Source organism: Sceloporus occidentalis, unplaced genomic scaffold (genome assembly GCF_023333645.1).
Source record: "Sceloporus occidentalis isolate IW3139 unplaced genomic scaffold, rSceOcc1.0.p SCAF_1, whole genome shotgun sequence".
Taxonomy (NCBI): domain Eukaryota; kingdom Metazoa; phylum Chordata; class Lepidosauria; order Squamata; family Phrynosomatidae; genus Sceloporus; species Sceloporus occidentalis.
The window spans coordinates 296,634,282-296,650,519 of NW_028316981.1; the positions used below are offsets into that span (position 1 = coordinate 296,634,282).

The 16,238-nt window shown below is 40.7% G+C and overlaps 1 protein-coding gene across 1 annotated transcript; it reads right to left on the reverse strand.

Annotated features, from left to right (window-relative positions):
* Positions 1–689: 689 nt before the first annotated feature.
* On the reverse strand, positions 690–12,985 carry LOC149324111 (UDP-glycosyltransferase 3A1-like). The gene is made up of 7 exons (XM_089513319.1): positions 12,892–12,985; positions 11,209–11,310; positions 10,054–10,171; positions 7,873–8,407; positions 6,442–6,673; positions 3,552–3,771; positions 690–1,485 (listed from the first exon to the last, which is right to left on the reverse strand). Exons 1-7 carry the CDS (start codon positions 12,983–12,985, stop codon positions 1,209–1,211), a joined length of 1,578 nt encoding a protein of 525 aa, XP_089369445.1. The 3' UTR covers positions 690–1,208.
* Positions 12,986–16,238: the final 3,253 nt, after the last annotated feature.

Sequence of the window (16,238 nt, forward strand, 5' to 3'; positions counted from 1 at the left end):
ATTTGTATGATTCGCAGAGACCACGAAGAAGAAAGACAGGTTGCTCACCTGTAACAGTATTTCTTCAAGTGGTCATCTGCGAATACATACAAATCCCGCCCGTCCATCCCCTCAGTGTCCTGCTCTTATTGGCTCTTTCCATCGCCTGCTTGGCAGAAAAATTGCGGAACTGGGGAAAGAGCGGGAAGGCAGGGGCCTTATAACGGGTGGGCGGAGTTACCACCAAAAAGTTTCTACATGTTGCAAAGTAAACTTTGCCCAGTGATTCCAGAAGTTTCCGAACAGCACTGCGCAGGCGCAGTGAAACCCATTTGTATGTATTCGCAGATGACCACTCGAAGAAATACTGTTACAGGTGAGCAACCTGTCCAACTTCAGCTTCTAGAGGCCCTAATTGACTTGCCTAGCAGCCAGGAATTCTGCGAACTGAAGTCTAAAACATCTGAAGTACCAAAGTTTGGGGATCACTGCTTTAGAGGATGCAATACCCACCATCATGGTGGTGCACCAATATAATAGTCCAGTGCTGGATTCTAGCATGTGGATTAAGGCCTACTATGGAAGGTAGCTGGACAAAAAGGGGAAGAAGTAAGGGCATAGTGACACTCTCATTTATTTTTTCTTTGTACAGTGTTTTCATCAACACATAAAAAGGAGCATAGTGGAGAAAGAGCAATTATGTACTTGATTAAGATTTTAATAGGAGTTATATACATAAATGTTTATTAGAATGCAAAGTTCCGTGTCCTAAGTGCTATTACTTCCGCATCTCCATACAAAAGCAAAGTGGCTCTTCAGATGTTGTTGGACTGCATCTCCCAGCACCCCTAGCCAATGGTGAAGAAAACTGGATGTTGCAGTTCAAGCATATGGAGTACCACAAACCAGTGGGGTATGGACTATCGCAAGGAACAAACAAGAAGCATATTGTTATCATTTCCAAGAACTGTAGCCTTGGAGCCATGCTCTTTTCAAAAAATGCTACTAAGGCATTTTGAAATAAAAAAATACAGTGCTTTGATAGCTATATGGATATAAATAAAAATAATGGGAAAGCAAAGTTTTCACCACAGTTTTGGCCATGACAAGTGCATGCAGATGTCAGTGTGTACGTCATGCAAGTCCAGATAATTCAGCTGTTATCTGAAGCCTTAAATAATTGTGTTTCTCCCAAAGGGGCAGAGCATTTAAAAACTAAAGTAGCAATATTATGCTTGCTTTTGTTTTCCTGTGTTACAGGCCTTTAAAGTAATATAGCCAATGATCTTGAGACAAAGGTAGAGCATGCCTAGGAGTGAAGCAATGAGAAACAGCCAAACATCCAGTAAGTACTGCTGATACCACGTCTGATGAAAAGCATGGGGCTGGAGATGCGTTCCACTTCCGACTTTAAGAACATGTTCTATCCACCCCGCCAGTCTTTGTTCAGGAGGGAATGGATGAGAACGGAGGATGGTGCTTAGACCCTCTGCTGCAGCTTTATACCTGGGTAGAGAAATTAAAAATTTAAATAGAACAATAACAATTGCCAGTAAGTTCACTTACGTCTCATTCAGGATGGAATTAATATAGCTAAATGGTCAGCATTTTGTATGTTAGGTAGTCAGCAGTGATTTAGAAATAAAGGTGTGATTCTTCACAAATGTTCTTCTTGAAAGAAGCCACAAGTCATTTTAGTAATTTTCTCTGCATTGCAGGTTTTAAAAACTATTCACTATTTGAAATGTATTTTGCACAAAATCACATGCGGTTTTAGGCAGAAAGCAACATTTTCTGTGCAGAAGATGCTGCTACCTTTGCAAAACAATTATGTGCAAGTCCCCAATTAGAGTGTTTTATGTGTAAGAGACAGTCATTTTCTGCACAGAATGTAATATTTCTGCACAGACATATTTCCTGCAGAGAAAATCTTGTTTCCTATGCAAAAATGCACACAAAAAACACATGCAAATTTTGTAAGGAATAAATCCTGAACCGTGAAGAGTCTCATCAGTCCAAAATTCTTATCAGGATTTCTTTTTTACCATTTTTCAAATAGTTTCAAATATTCTTCCCATCTCTATTAACAAACAAAACACCACTTCTGTTAACCTCCAACTTTTTCTAGATGGTAACATCTCCCCCTGCTCCAGCAACAAAACATTAATATGATACCATTAAAATAAATCTACGATGGCATATACAAGGTTTCTGTAGACTAAAGACCACTTCCTCAGGGGGATGGATCCAGATGTTTGTGTATACAAGACTGAAAACACACCATTAGAGCCAAGTGACAAGCAAAAGGAGGAATATTATGAACTTGTGTTTCAGGCTGGCCAAGCTTTATTTCTCCTAGTACCGCACACATGGGCTGCATCTGTACTGTTGAAATAATCCAGTTTGACTTCACTTTAACTGCAGTGGCTCAATACATTCCAGTCTGACACCACTTTAACTGCCAAGGCTCAATACGATGGAATCTGGGAATGTTGCGGCACCAGAGGTCTCTGACTGAAAAGGCTAAATATCTCACCCAGAATTCCATCACAATGAGCTTTGGAAGTTAAAGTAGTATCAACCTGAATTATTTCTGTAGTGTGGATGCAGCCACAGACACGTGGCATCTCTCCCCTTGTACCCTTCCATACTATAATACAACACTGAGTTTATATTTAGCCTCTTTCTCTGATTGCTCCTGTGCACTCACATTTGTGGTACCAAAGCTGAGGAAGGCTTAACTCACAGAGATGTGGAACATACTTTTTTTTCTGTCTTTCAGCACTGAATGAAGACTTCTTAAATATATTTCCTTGTACCTTTAAAATTTTAGCCAAATTGTTTTTTAATAAATTTGCTGACCCTTTCTTTCCCCTTTTTAAACACTGTCAAACTGGTCTCGGAAAAGGGAAAGAGAAAGAGAAAGAATTGGGAGCAGGGAATTGCCATGTGTAGGGTTTGGGACTCTTGGTGGCCAAAAGCTAATGTTGTGTGAATGTCCTGTTTATTGTGCAGTCATCTTTTTCAACTTTCCCCAAACTTCTATTAAAGTTCAGGAGAAGATGTTCTGAAGGAAGACTTCTACCATGTGGATTCTTCTAACCAGGGAGACTGAAAAGTGATGGAAAGAGACATGATAGCAGGGTGGGGGAGAAGATACATACAACCTTTGCCCACATAATAAAAATACTGTTAACTACAATATTACCATTCAAAATAAATTCTAAAGCACCCTGATAATGAGGCAGAAAAACCCAAAAAGCCTCTTTCAAGAGAAAAGAAAACTTTAGGGAAAGAGGAAATTTTGGAACAGTGCTAATTTTAATGTATTGGCTGTTTTAAATAGGCAGATGGCACTTTTATTAGTTGTTTCATTTTTGCTTTTTACAAGTTTTGCATATCATGTCATGACTTTGTGCCCTGTCTATTTAGAATGTAAACCTGAAGGTAGGGAACTCTCAAATTAACAATATTTACAGCCACTCTGAGAGCCAGGGTATAAATACTCTAAATAAAACAACAATATTATCTGAAACCCACTGCAAGAAGTTGGTAGGTCAGTGAATACATACCTTTGGTCTCCTATGACTTGCTTCATTGTACTTCCAAAGCTGTTGGCCTCTAGCTGGTCTATGCTAACAGAGAGTCCCATGTTTCTGGCTTCCACTCGGATCATGTTGTCATGTTGATCCCCAAACAGAGGAATCCCTACTACTGGCACTCCATGATAAACAGATTCCATCAAACTGTTGAGCCCTCCATGAGTGACAAAGAGCCGAACCTTTGGGTGTCCTAACTCAAGTGAAGAAACATACAAATTCAAAACATAAGCCGACTATTGCAATTTGGTTACATCATGGATGGAAATCATGGCCTCCCGGATGTTGTTCAGCAATAGCTCCCAGCATCCCTCACCTTTGGCTATGCTCACTAGGACTTCTGGGAGTTATAATCCAAAAACATTTGGTAGTTGCATTATTCCCACCTTAGGGTTACATGTTGAACTGCTCATAAAACCAGTTTAATATACTCATAGGAGTTTATCACACGGAGACAATTGGAAGTATAAATGGTGATTAACCCATGATAATCCCACAGTTGTACTAATGGTTTTCACACGACGTCGTGTTCAAAGCGCCATTATCCTGTGAATAACCCATGATAATCCTGCAATTGCACTAATGGTTTTCACATGACATTGAGATGAAACGTGATTAAAGTTTCCTCCCCTGAATATCAAGGCAAGAAATAGCAGCAAATCATTCATGGGATTTTCCTGTGAATGACTTTTTGCTGTTCATTGCCTGGTTATTCCCTAGTTATTCATGGGATAATGGCTCTTGAGTTAATATCATTTTAATCGCGTTTTATTGTCAATTGTGTGATTTTATGGGTTAATCACTGTTTAAACTCCATATTGACATTGTTTGTATGCAATGAAAGCCAGTGTGATATGCACCTGTAATTTTCTTTAAAAAAAACAACAATGAACAAGACCAATGAAATGATAAGGAGGATAAAAGAATTCACACATTTGTGTTTGTAAAGATGTGAAGATCTATACAAATACATAATGGAAAGGTATTGTAAATGTGTGGAAGAATGGAAAATAAAAAACAATAATTTAAAAAAAAAGAAAAATAGTAAGTAGTAACAAGACAAGTAGATGAATGGGAAAAAATACTGATTTGCCTAGACATCACATGCAGATTGATTCTTGTTGAGGTGCTTAGCACCTCAATCCTGCAGCTTGCTTTTACATGTATGTCCTCTTAGAGCCCATCAGGATAAGAAAAATCTTTGCAAATCCCATATTTTCATTCCTGTATACATCAATTTTATTTTGGAGGTCCACATGACATTTTCTTCATCCCAAAATATTTCCTGGGAATTCCCAACATTACCAAGGACTTTCCATTACTACTTTTCTAGTCAGATTAAATTAATCTAGTATTTTCCAAATTGAAATGTAGCTCTAGTTGGCTATCTATCTGTACTGTCTCAGAATTCTCTAAGACAGCCACAACCAATAAACACTGCTATTGTTTCTAGGACACAAATTCAAGAGAGATCAAGCAAAGGAAAGAGCAAAGGAGGACAAGGCACTGCAAAATGTAAGACATTACAAAATAAAAGTAAACTCATAACAAATGTGCCCCATGCTCTGGGGACATGTTTTGTTTGATGCTGCTCCTAGGAGAAAAATTTTTTAGAAGGATCCATCCAGGTTGAAATGTAGGACATGCCCGGGAATAGAAGGACATCTGGTCACCCTGGTTTTGCCTTATATGAAGGAAGCCTACAAAGCAACCAAGGTCTAGTTGTCCTGTGGCAGGCTATTTGAGTATTGTGTACTCAAACTAATACTGCCTTGCCAGAGCCTCAAGTAAATGTCTTTCTCATAATGTTCTACAAAGCCATTTTAACTATATGGAACCTGGGGGTTTCTCAGTTCAAAGCACATAATCTCACATCAGCCTATCATTCTTCCATAGCGTGAAAAAGTTACTTTCCCCTCCTGGCTGGGGATTCTTGGCAGTGGAGGCTAGTGGCTCTCATCCATCCTAGTGAATCTACTCCAGTTTTTACTCTGAACTTTAAAAGGCTGTCTGAGATGCTAAACCTTAATCCCAGAATAAGTGTATCACTTTCCTTTTAAAATTCAAAGTAAAAAATAGTATGGATTCACTTCTGCACTGATACAACAGTCACGAGCATCTAATTTTGAAGGTGTAGCCCCACAGTGTAACTTTCCCAGACTAGATTATCTGCTCACTTAGTTTGGCCTTGTCAGTGGCTAAAGAACCACATCAATAAAATTTGAACAATGAAAGGAAAAGAAATAAAACACCAAAAAGGGGGAGGGAGAAGATTATTGTTGCATCTATGCTCCAAGGAAAACTACCGTATACTCGTTGTTTTTGATATTCTGCGATTGTTTGTTGTTGTTTCTGATGTTTGTATGTAGCTGGTCTGTTTTGCTCTAATTGGAAAAAAATGGCTTTGGCTTGTGGCTAAAGAGCCAGCTTAATTATTACTGCAGCAGTCTGCAAGTAATACAAAAGATTATATTACTAGAAATCTGGACAAGAAATTGCAAAGAAAATCCTAGATTTGAAATGCAGCTGGGGATTCTGTCAATCTGTGGCAGGCCATTTAATGACCATTCTTGATGGGGATTCTGGCTTCTTGTTACTTTCCGGTCCAAAATCTGAAATTTAGCATTTCAGGATTATTGTTGGAGCTACTTGTCATGTGTGTTGCCACTGTGTTGTGTGGACATAACTAATCCCCTGGCCCTTCCTTTTTGTTCCCAGATGCCTGGCTCATTTTCTCTGAAATACCCTCTTATAAGTTTTTAATTTTTAGAGCCCGAGGAGTCTGCTTCTCTTATGTTTTTGTTTTAGCATACTGTTAAGGGGGGGGGGGTGTTCAAGGTGCACTCCTTCATAATTTTCTTACCTAGCAAGTCATTCTGAGGAAGCCACTCTGCAATTTTCACATTTGGAGCCAGGTTTATCTCCTTTGGCCAGCGAGAGACCTGATACCTCCAAATAACGCCTTGTGGAAGTTGTGCAAAACCTTTATTGATCTCTTTTAGCAGTTGTGGGAATGGGATTGATGATAACATGGATCCCAAGGTCACAATGATAAAGCCAGCTTCTCCTGTTCTTTCAATAAAATCTTCAAACTCCTGGAAATAGAAAGGTTGGGGGGGGGGATATTGGATTATTACAATCTACTATTAAGGTTCTAACACTTTAATTTAAGGAATAAAAGATTTCTAAATAAGATAAATGGCAGGTGGTTATTATGATGGCCTACATCTTGTGTGGCCAATGTGTGATTCTCCAGAAATGACTTCAGTTACCAGCATGACCCATAATGAGGGATGATGGAGATATTAGTCCATCAATGCGTGGACAGCTACAGGTTTCGCTTCCCTGTCTTAAAACCAATTGCTAGTCCCAGCCAGAATAGACCCATTAGACCTGGTTAATCAACAGTTACGGAAATTTGATTTAGTGGGTCTGTTTAGTGGAATTCTGACTAGTAATTAGATTTAAGATGATGTTTGCCAACAGTCATCATTTTTCAGGTCTATAATATATTTAATATTTAGTATGTATTATTTTGTTTTGTTTTCAGTGGTATTTGTATCACTAAATCCATTGGAAGTTATTTTATTTCAGTGGAGAAACTGGAAAAAAACCTGGCTTTTTTTGAGTAACAAAATAAAACATTTTTTAAAAAATCAGATCAATAGAAGTGTAACTACAGGGGATTTATTATTATTATTTATTTATATAGCACTGTAGATTAGGGTGGCAGGCAAAATGAGGGCATTTCCTTCAATAAAAATGGTGATCCACCTCCTGAGATTATCCTTTGGTCCCTAAATGTCTAGCCTTGCAGAGAGTGAACCATTGAAAACCATTCACATCTAGAATTTTCTGTTTCCATCCACTTGATAACTTTGCCTGCCCTTTCCTTTGAATTCTAGACAATAGTTGCTTTTACACTGCAGAAATAATCCAGTTTGACACCACTTTAACTGCCATGGATATGGAATTCTGGGAACTCTGCTCTGGTGCCACAACAAACTACAGTTCCCAAAATTCTATAGCATTCAGCCATGGCAGTTAAAGTGGCGTCAAACCGAACTATTTCTGCAGTATGGATACATCCTATATTTCGAAGGGCTCAAGTTAAATTTACTGTACTGTTAGAAATGTGGGGACTGAAGGAAAATTTCATTGGGAGGGACAGATTTTTTGCTATTTGGGGACAGATCCTTCTTTTCCCCATCCTCATAGCTACACTCCTGCAGCTCACTACCATGAGTTCCCCTACCCTCAGCTTCACGGAACAATAAAAATGGAGCAGTCTTACCTGTGGCAATGGTTTTGCTGGTTTTGCCAATAAGCCACCAATATACACTGTGCTGGGAAGAAGAGGCCGCGCAAATTCGATGGAGAAGTCAGTGTCATAAATCCACAGTTCTGCTTTCAAGTACAGCTCAGGGAGAGCAGGTCTGGACGTGGCTGGGAAATGTTCCTGAATAACATTGTCAAATTTGTCATATATCTGGTTTTTTATTTTTGGTGCAAAAAGTGACATCAAACAGTTTTTCAAGCGTTCCCAGAAATCCATGCGGTCACTTAGAAGGGATTGGGCCAGAGGAACATACGACAGAGGACTTGGTATTCCAGCCTGCGGTGCATTCACAAAAGTCCCAGGATAGACAGCCACGAAGGGTAGTCCTAGTTTCTCTGCAACCAGGAAAGAGCAAGGATTGAATGCATCGATCACCGCAAGGTGAAATTTCTCCTGCTTCAAAGAGCTGAGAGTCCTCGATTCATTCAGCACAAAATGGCATTGAGATGCCAGGTGGCCCATCAGATCAAGGTAAGAATGAACTGTTGTTCTGGAGGAGAAAAGAACAAAACATTACATTAACTGCTCCCATGTTGTTTTGGGCAAGATTTCCATTTGCTTGGCATAAAATTATTGGCAATCGTTCAGATTGTAAATTACAAATTACAAGTGATTGTATTTATCATTCAGATAAACTGTCTTATGAAATTGCTTTCTCCAGCATGAATGGCATTGTCATTAGGGGAATGCAGAGGGTGGGACCAGTGCTGTGGTCAAAAACATGTGAAATAAGCTCAGTAATTCTAATGGAAAATGTTCCATGCAATGGCCAGTCCCACAACTTCGTTTCTCTAGATCATTTTGCTGATCTTGCATGTTTAACTGGGAGTAAGTTCCACTGAACTCAGATGGCTTACTTTGGATTAGATATGCTTGGGCTGTGCTGCTAATCTCCAATTCAAGGTAGGAACTGTATTGTCCTCCATATATTGTTGTACTACAACTCCCAGCAGTCCTGGCCAGCATCTCCAATAGTGGGGAATGCTGGAAGTTCCTGTCCAATATGTGGATGGCCACAAAATTCCCACACTGTTCTAATTCTATCCCCATGCCCTAGTCACGTGGTATGGAGTTCCTATCAAACCTTTGGGGTGTATATACTGTATATATGTGCAATGTTCAACCTTATTCTTTTTCTTTTTTTTAATCCAATAAGGCAACTGTGCTAATGCTGTGCCATGATGTCTAGTGCTCTCTCATAATACAGCTGCTGTTTTGTTCCAAAAACAATGTATTTTGTGCTACCTGCTCTAAGTGTATACTTGACATATCTAGTTTGAGGTATTTGTGAACACCTTCAAGAGACCCAGTGCCTACAATAACTAATTTTCTGATTGGATCCTTATATATCAGTAGGTTGACCCTTCTGTACTTTGTCCTTCACAAGCTTAATTGCATATGTGTTGTTTGCTTTGGCAACTCTATCAGACTTTAAAAATACTAATATTCCAGCTATCGTTATCCCAGTGTGCTACAAAGAGTAGTATTTTTATTTTATTTTTTTAGAAAATATGAAAATGTTTATTTGGGAAGTGTAGTAATAAGAAGCCTAGAACCCACTGCTGGATAGATCACATAAGGTAAGGTAATCACATAAAGTTCAGCATTTGTGGCACAAAACTGTGCTGTTCACCACTGCTACAATGTCACGTTTTTTCTTTCTGGTTTATTTTTCTTTTAGAAGATCTACATAATAAAAAATGAATGAAAAATATTAATTAAAAGGAACCATTGAGGTTGAAAAGGGGGAGAAAGCCTTCCATGTAGTTTGAATGTATTGCCCAAATTAAAATACTGTAATATTTATTAAGTCAGTTTTATTTGAAGAAGAAGAAGAAGAAGAAGAAGAAGGTGATGATGATGATGATGATGATGATGATATCACATATGAACAGGGCAAGGCCTTACAATACAGACCATATACCCAAGTATATGAAGAATTGTACTCCAAAGGCTGCCTAAAATTGCATACCGTCCAACCTTGGTATTTAGAGTCCTAGTCCAAAGCTCCGTCCACTACATCATGCTGGATCCCTAATTTCACTGGTTGACACATCTAACTTTGAGCATTTCAGACAATCAAAGCTTTTATTGTTTCTTGCTATATGTAATTAATATTAAAACTATTAAAAATACCTCCCCTTCAGACAATCCTTTGTAAAGTTGTGAAACCATTTGTTGTATTCATCGATAACGTTTTCACTAGCCGACCATTTTGTGACTTGATAAGTATCAGAATGTTCATAGTGTCGTCCTAAAAAGATACATGGGTTTTTATTTTTCAAAAATAAATGTAAAAAAATCAACAACACAAAACTTTTCAATAATGCTTTACTTTTGGCCAAGATCCTGCATCAGGAGGCATAGCTGTCCCATGTTGTTATGCCTCCATAACTTACATTGCCCAACGCTACCCTTCAAAAACCCATCTTATAAACCTGGCCGCCCTCCCAGTACTGCCATTTCCAGGTTGTCCAGGGAAGTATCAGTGGCAATGCATTTAACCATTTTCCTGTAGCTGGAAGTGCTAAAACAGCCATCAGGCAGTATCTCTACAGGTACTTCGGAGGTCCCTGCAGATGATGTCCTTCTAGAGCATCCAGCTAAATTGGGGTGGGCAAAGTGGGCCATGGGCCACATGAGACCCGTTCAGGTCTCCCTAAAGGTCAGAAAATTTTGTTAATTTTTTTAAATCCCAAAATGCTCTCTAGCAGTGTTGGAGGCATTTTGGCCAGGTTTTGGGGCCACTTCGGGCAATTTTATGTCCAGGGGAAGTCATTTTTAAAACCAGAATTGACTCACTGCCTGCTTTTTTTTTTAAGGCCAAAAAACATGATGGAAATGCTTCCCACACTCCTTTGGGGACAGTTATTTTTACAAACATATTTGGTGGTGGTGGGGTGTTCCCCTATGAGGTTGTGTGTGAGTGTTGTGTGTCTTCAAGTTGTTTCCAACCTGCAAATCTTTTAGAAAAACTCAGAAAAATTCCTGAGATCAATAAATTTTTGGGGGGAGAGCAGGCCTCTCCCTCCGAAAAACTTCATCTAATGAATTTGAAATGAATGTGAACAACAAAGATTCAACCCAGATTCTACCTGGATTATTTTCACCATCTGAATATCCCCTAAGAAGCTTGAATTTACATTATATGAATGTTTTTAGCTTTTGTTTTGTAATGTCCTACATTTTTCTTTAATGGCCTACATTTGGTGGTGTCTTGTCCTTCTTTGCGGTTATGACATCTGGTCACTCTGAATATTAAGCAATTTGAGAAACCTTTTGGCGCTTTACCTGGAGTCAACCTTACTCCTTCTTGTAACAACATTTGAACTTCGTGGCCCCTCTTATGGAGAACATTTGATATTTCATCCATCAGGAGATAATGGCTTCCCCCTGTTCAGAGACTGGCATTAGAAAATGGCTTACACATCCTAATGTCAATAGATCATGGTGATTACAAAGCAGCTGGAATTCATGGGGCAGATGTACATATTGTGTGTTTATAGAGGTACATTCAGTCATCAGAACCCCTAGTATGTTGGCGGCACTAGGGTTGGTGTCACCCAATGCAGTCACTCATAGTGTCAGTCCCCACATTGACTTCCTCTCATATCTTTGTACTAAAGTTACTCATAAACTGTCATTCTTGTACATCACTGAATGTAATGTTAACACATTGACTTCCTCCCATATCTTTGCGCTTTTACTCAGAAACCGTAATTCCCATTTATCACTGAGTATCATGATAACATTTGTGACATAAACAACTAGCAAAATTAACATATTTTAAAATTTTAATATCATATGCACAGCCTAAATGTATATAGATGTGGATGGTTTCATGTCGTTAAAGTGAGCATATGGTAAGATGTGCTGTTTTAAAGAAAAAAATTAAAATATTAAATTTTAAAAATTAAATTTTTAAGATACATATGGCTTCTCCTTTTCCCTCTTCCTGAGCACCGCCCTACTTGCACCATCTCTTCAGCATTTTAAAGAGACACAGGCGAATGCCACAGCCCATGCCAAAAAGCAGATGTTTAAGTGGAAGTTGTGTCACCCCCTTTCAGGTGTCACCTGGTGTGGTCTGTACCCTGTGTACCTTCTTAATGATGTCCCTGCCCATTTGTAGAAATGCAATGCAGGTCATCATCTTGGGGAAACAATGTGAGAATGGTGCAGTGGAGCCAGTGTTCGTAGAGGCAAAGACCTGGGACATTTTGATTAGGAGGTCTTTGATATCATTTGCCAGCTACCTTAGATTTCTCTTTTCCTTACCTGCAATCCTCACAGTAACTGGAAGGGAAATGAATTGTCCCTGTCATGGTTGTTATGAGCTATTCCTGCTGTAATTCAATGTATTTCAGAGCAACACTGGAAAAGATCTGCATTTTTCTATGCCATTGTACTTAATGGGACTTGAGAATCCACATTTTGTTATCTATGGGAGGTCCTGGAACTAGTCCCTGGTGGATACCAAGGGCCAAGTGTACAATTAAAATGCATTCAGAGTTTAGAATACGTGCTCAAATCCCAAGAGAACCCACTCAAAACAAGCTAATAACTGTGCCACACCAAATGCCTCCCTGTATAGGGAGTTGCAGGCATCCCTGGCTATTCCATATTTAATAATGTATAGCCATATAATGTGTAACCGCAAACAAAAAAAATATGTTTGCCAGGAACAACAAACAGTAGAAGGCATCAGAAAAGCTGATAATGAAAGCACCTTGGTGCTCAGTCAACCCAAGAGCAGGTCCCCCCCCCCCTCGGAGCTTGCAAACATTACATTTTTTGGACTACAGTTCCCAGAAATCCTTCAGGCAGGGCTTCTGACACTTGTAAGTTGTAGTTTTTCTTTCGATTGTCACTGAATCACACCAACCAACATTGTCTGCAGTCAATACTGAATGCAACCCCACTGAAGAAGACACATGTTCTGTGATCAAATACTATTCAGTTTTATAAACTCACCCATAAAGGCAAGGGTTAGGACCTTAAATCCCCCAAGTTGCAGGAATTGTGAAAAAAGCAATACTACAACAAGCAGCTTCTCTATTACAGCCATGTTCGTCAGCTTAAACTAAACAGGAGTCCAATGAAGCAATCTTTCCCAGTGATCCCTGTTTGCACAAAGTTAATAAGGTGGAGAAAGGAGAGTAAAGTTCTGCCTTGTGTGACTTCTGTGACAGATAAGAAATGGGAGGAGACTCACACCTTGAAAACTTACAGGAAGTGCAACATCATGATGTTCTATTTTCTGTTCTTAAAATCCAGAGCATGATGCACAAAGACATAGCTAGCCAAACAACCGGTAGAAAATAATGATCTACACCTCTTTTAATAAGTTACCAGCTCCAGTAGTATTATGATCTGTACCTAGATGAAGTCCAGCAAATTGAAAAAACAAACAAACCCTTCTATTACAAAAAGTAGGATTCCCCATCACTTGTCTGAATGGAAAGATTGCACTCTTGTAGAAATGACTTAAACAGAATTGTGCGCAATTATGATGATGCCTTTATTTTCAGAGTGGAAGCAATCAAGAGCCAGCATGGTTTAGTGGTTTAAGTGTCGGATTATGACTCTGGAGACCAGGGTTCAAATCCTAGCTCAGCCATGTAAACCTACTGGCTGACCTTGGGCAGGTCGCACCTTCTCAGCCTCAGAGGATGGCAATGGCAAACCTGCTCTGAAGAAACTTGCCAGGAAAACCCCATGACAAGTTCGCCTTAGGGTTGCCATAAGTCGGAAACAATTCAAAGGCACACAACAACAACAAATCAGTTTGGTCTGCAATCAGTGTTCTAGTCCAGGGGGCTAGGTTTTTGTTCCTGCAGCCCTTTGGTGCCCATAAGGACTGTCAGAAATTCAAAGGTGCAGGGAGAAGGGAAGTAGATGGTAGAATATTCCTTCATATTAAATAGCACAGGGCCTCCCTTGCAACCTATTTAAAAATTAACCTTGTTTGGGGCCAGAAAAAGGGCAGCCTAAGGACATTTGGAGAGGTCAGGAGGTGCAAAAACAGCTGGAGCACTTGGCCTCCACGTGACTCTAGGAAGTTGTAGAAGTACTGCTCCACAACTAGCAGGAGAGAACGTATGCCCAGTTATAGCCCCTGTGCTTTGCGTATTTGGCTGTCCTTCCAAGGATGGCTTCCTGTTAGGGGCATGTTTTTGTTCTTGTTGTTCTTGTGTGCCTTCAAGTTGTTTCTGACTTATGGAGACCCTTAGGTAAACCTATCATGAGATTTTCTTGGCAAGATTTGTTTTTTGTGGGTTTTGCGAGCTATGTGTATTCCTGATGCTTTGCCTGCATCTGTGGCTGGCATTTTCAGAGCAATGAAATCCGAAGATGTCAGACACAGATACAGGCAAAATGTCAGGAATAAACTCTTCCAGAACAAGGACACATAGACCGAAAAACCTACAAAAAACTATGGATGCTGGCCATGAAAGCCTTTGACTTCATATTGTTCAGAGGAAGTTTGCCATTGCCTTCCCCTGTGGCTGAGAGCATGTGACTTGCCCAAAGTCACCCAAATGGTTTCATAGCCAAGCTGGGACTGAAACCCCAATCTCCAGGGTCCCAATCCAACACTCAAACCACTAGCTGTCTGTCTGTTAGTGACATTTGTTATTGCTGTTAACTATGTACACTCAAGTCGATCTCACCTCCGGGTGCCTCTGTGGATAAGACATTTCCAAATAATAAATAATAAATAAAATTTTTATTTATATACCGCCCTTCCAACAGATCAGGGCAGTTAACAGCAAGTTAAAAACAATAATAAAAACATCAGTGCAAACCAGTACAATATCACAAATTCAATAAAAAAACCAGAAAAGCCCCGAATTAGCCAATCCCTTGCCGGTGAAGAGGAAGGAGGCCCATTGGACTTTAGTCGGGGAATGCAATACAGAAAAGGAAGGTCTTTAGATCCCTTCTAAATTGGGCCAGGGAGGTGGCCGAGCGGAGCTCTATGGGCAGCGTATTCCAGAGGGCCGGGGCGGCGATGGAGAATGTCTTCCTAGTAGTGGAGACAAGCCTAGCCCCGGGAACCCTAAGTAATTGCTGCCCAGATGTTCTGAGGGTGCGGGACGGAATGTATGGGGAGAGGCGGTCCTTCAGGTATCCTGGGCCCAAGCCATTTAGGGCTTTATAGGTCATCACCAACACCTTATATTGTGCCCGGAAGCGAATCGGCAGCCAATGCAGATCTTTTAACACCGGTGTAATGTGGCTGGCCCTGGAGGTACCAGTGACCAGCCTGGCTGCCATGTTTTGTACCATTTGTAGCTTCCGGGTTTGGTATAAGGGTTGCCCCATGTAGAGTGCGTTGCAGAAGTCCAGTCTCGAGGTTACCAGAGCATGTACCACTGTTTCAAGGTCCCTCTGGGCCAGGTATGGGCGCAGCTGGCGAATAAGCTGAAGCTGATGACAGGTGCTCTTGACCGCCGCATTCACCTGAGCAGTCAGGTGAAGGGACGAGTCAAGAAGCACCCCCAGACTGCGCACGGAGTCCTTCACAGGGAGCGTGACCCCGTTCAGGACAGATGGAACCACCGCCATTCCTGGGCCAGGGGAACCTATCACGAGTACCTCCGTTTTCTCTGGATTCAGCTTGAGTCGGTTTTCCCTCATCCAGCCCATTACTGACTCCAGACAGGCCACGAGAGGAGAGACGCCATCCTCAGTCACTGCATCAGTCGGAGACATAGAGAAGATTATTTGGGTGTCATCAGCGTACTGATAACCCTGCGCCCCATGTCTCCGGATGATCTCTCCCAGCGGTTTCATGTAAATGTTAAATAGCATGGGAGACAGAATGGCTCCTTGAGGGACCCCAGTTTTAAGGGCCCTCTCATCGGAGCACACGTCTCCCAGCTGCACCATCTGGGACCTCCCAGAGAGGTAGGACCGGAACCACTGGAGCGCAGTGCCCCCGATTCCCACCTCTGCCAGGCGCCCCAGAAGGATACCATGGTCTATGGTATCGAAAGCCGCTGAGATGTCCAAGAGCACCAACAGGGACACGCTTCCCCTGTCGATGCCCAAGACTCCCTATCCTCCAGTACTTTCCCTAGTCCTTGCAGATTCATACCTGTGACCTGATCCCCTCCCCCCCTCACCATTCCCTTCTCCTTTTGTGTCGTGTCTTTTTAGATTGTAAGCCTGAGGGCAGGGAACCGTCTATTATCCTCTCTGTTGTAAGCCGCCCAGATTCCCAGTGATTGGGCGGCATATAAATAAATCCTATTATTATTATTATTATTATTATTATTTATTTGTGTCCATCCATCTGGCATGTGGTCTTACTT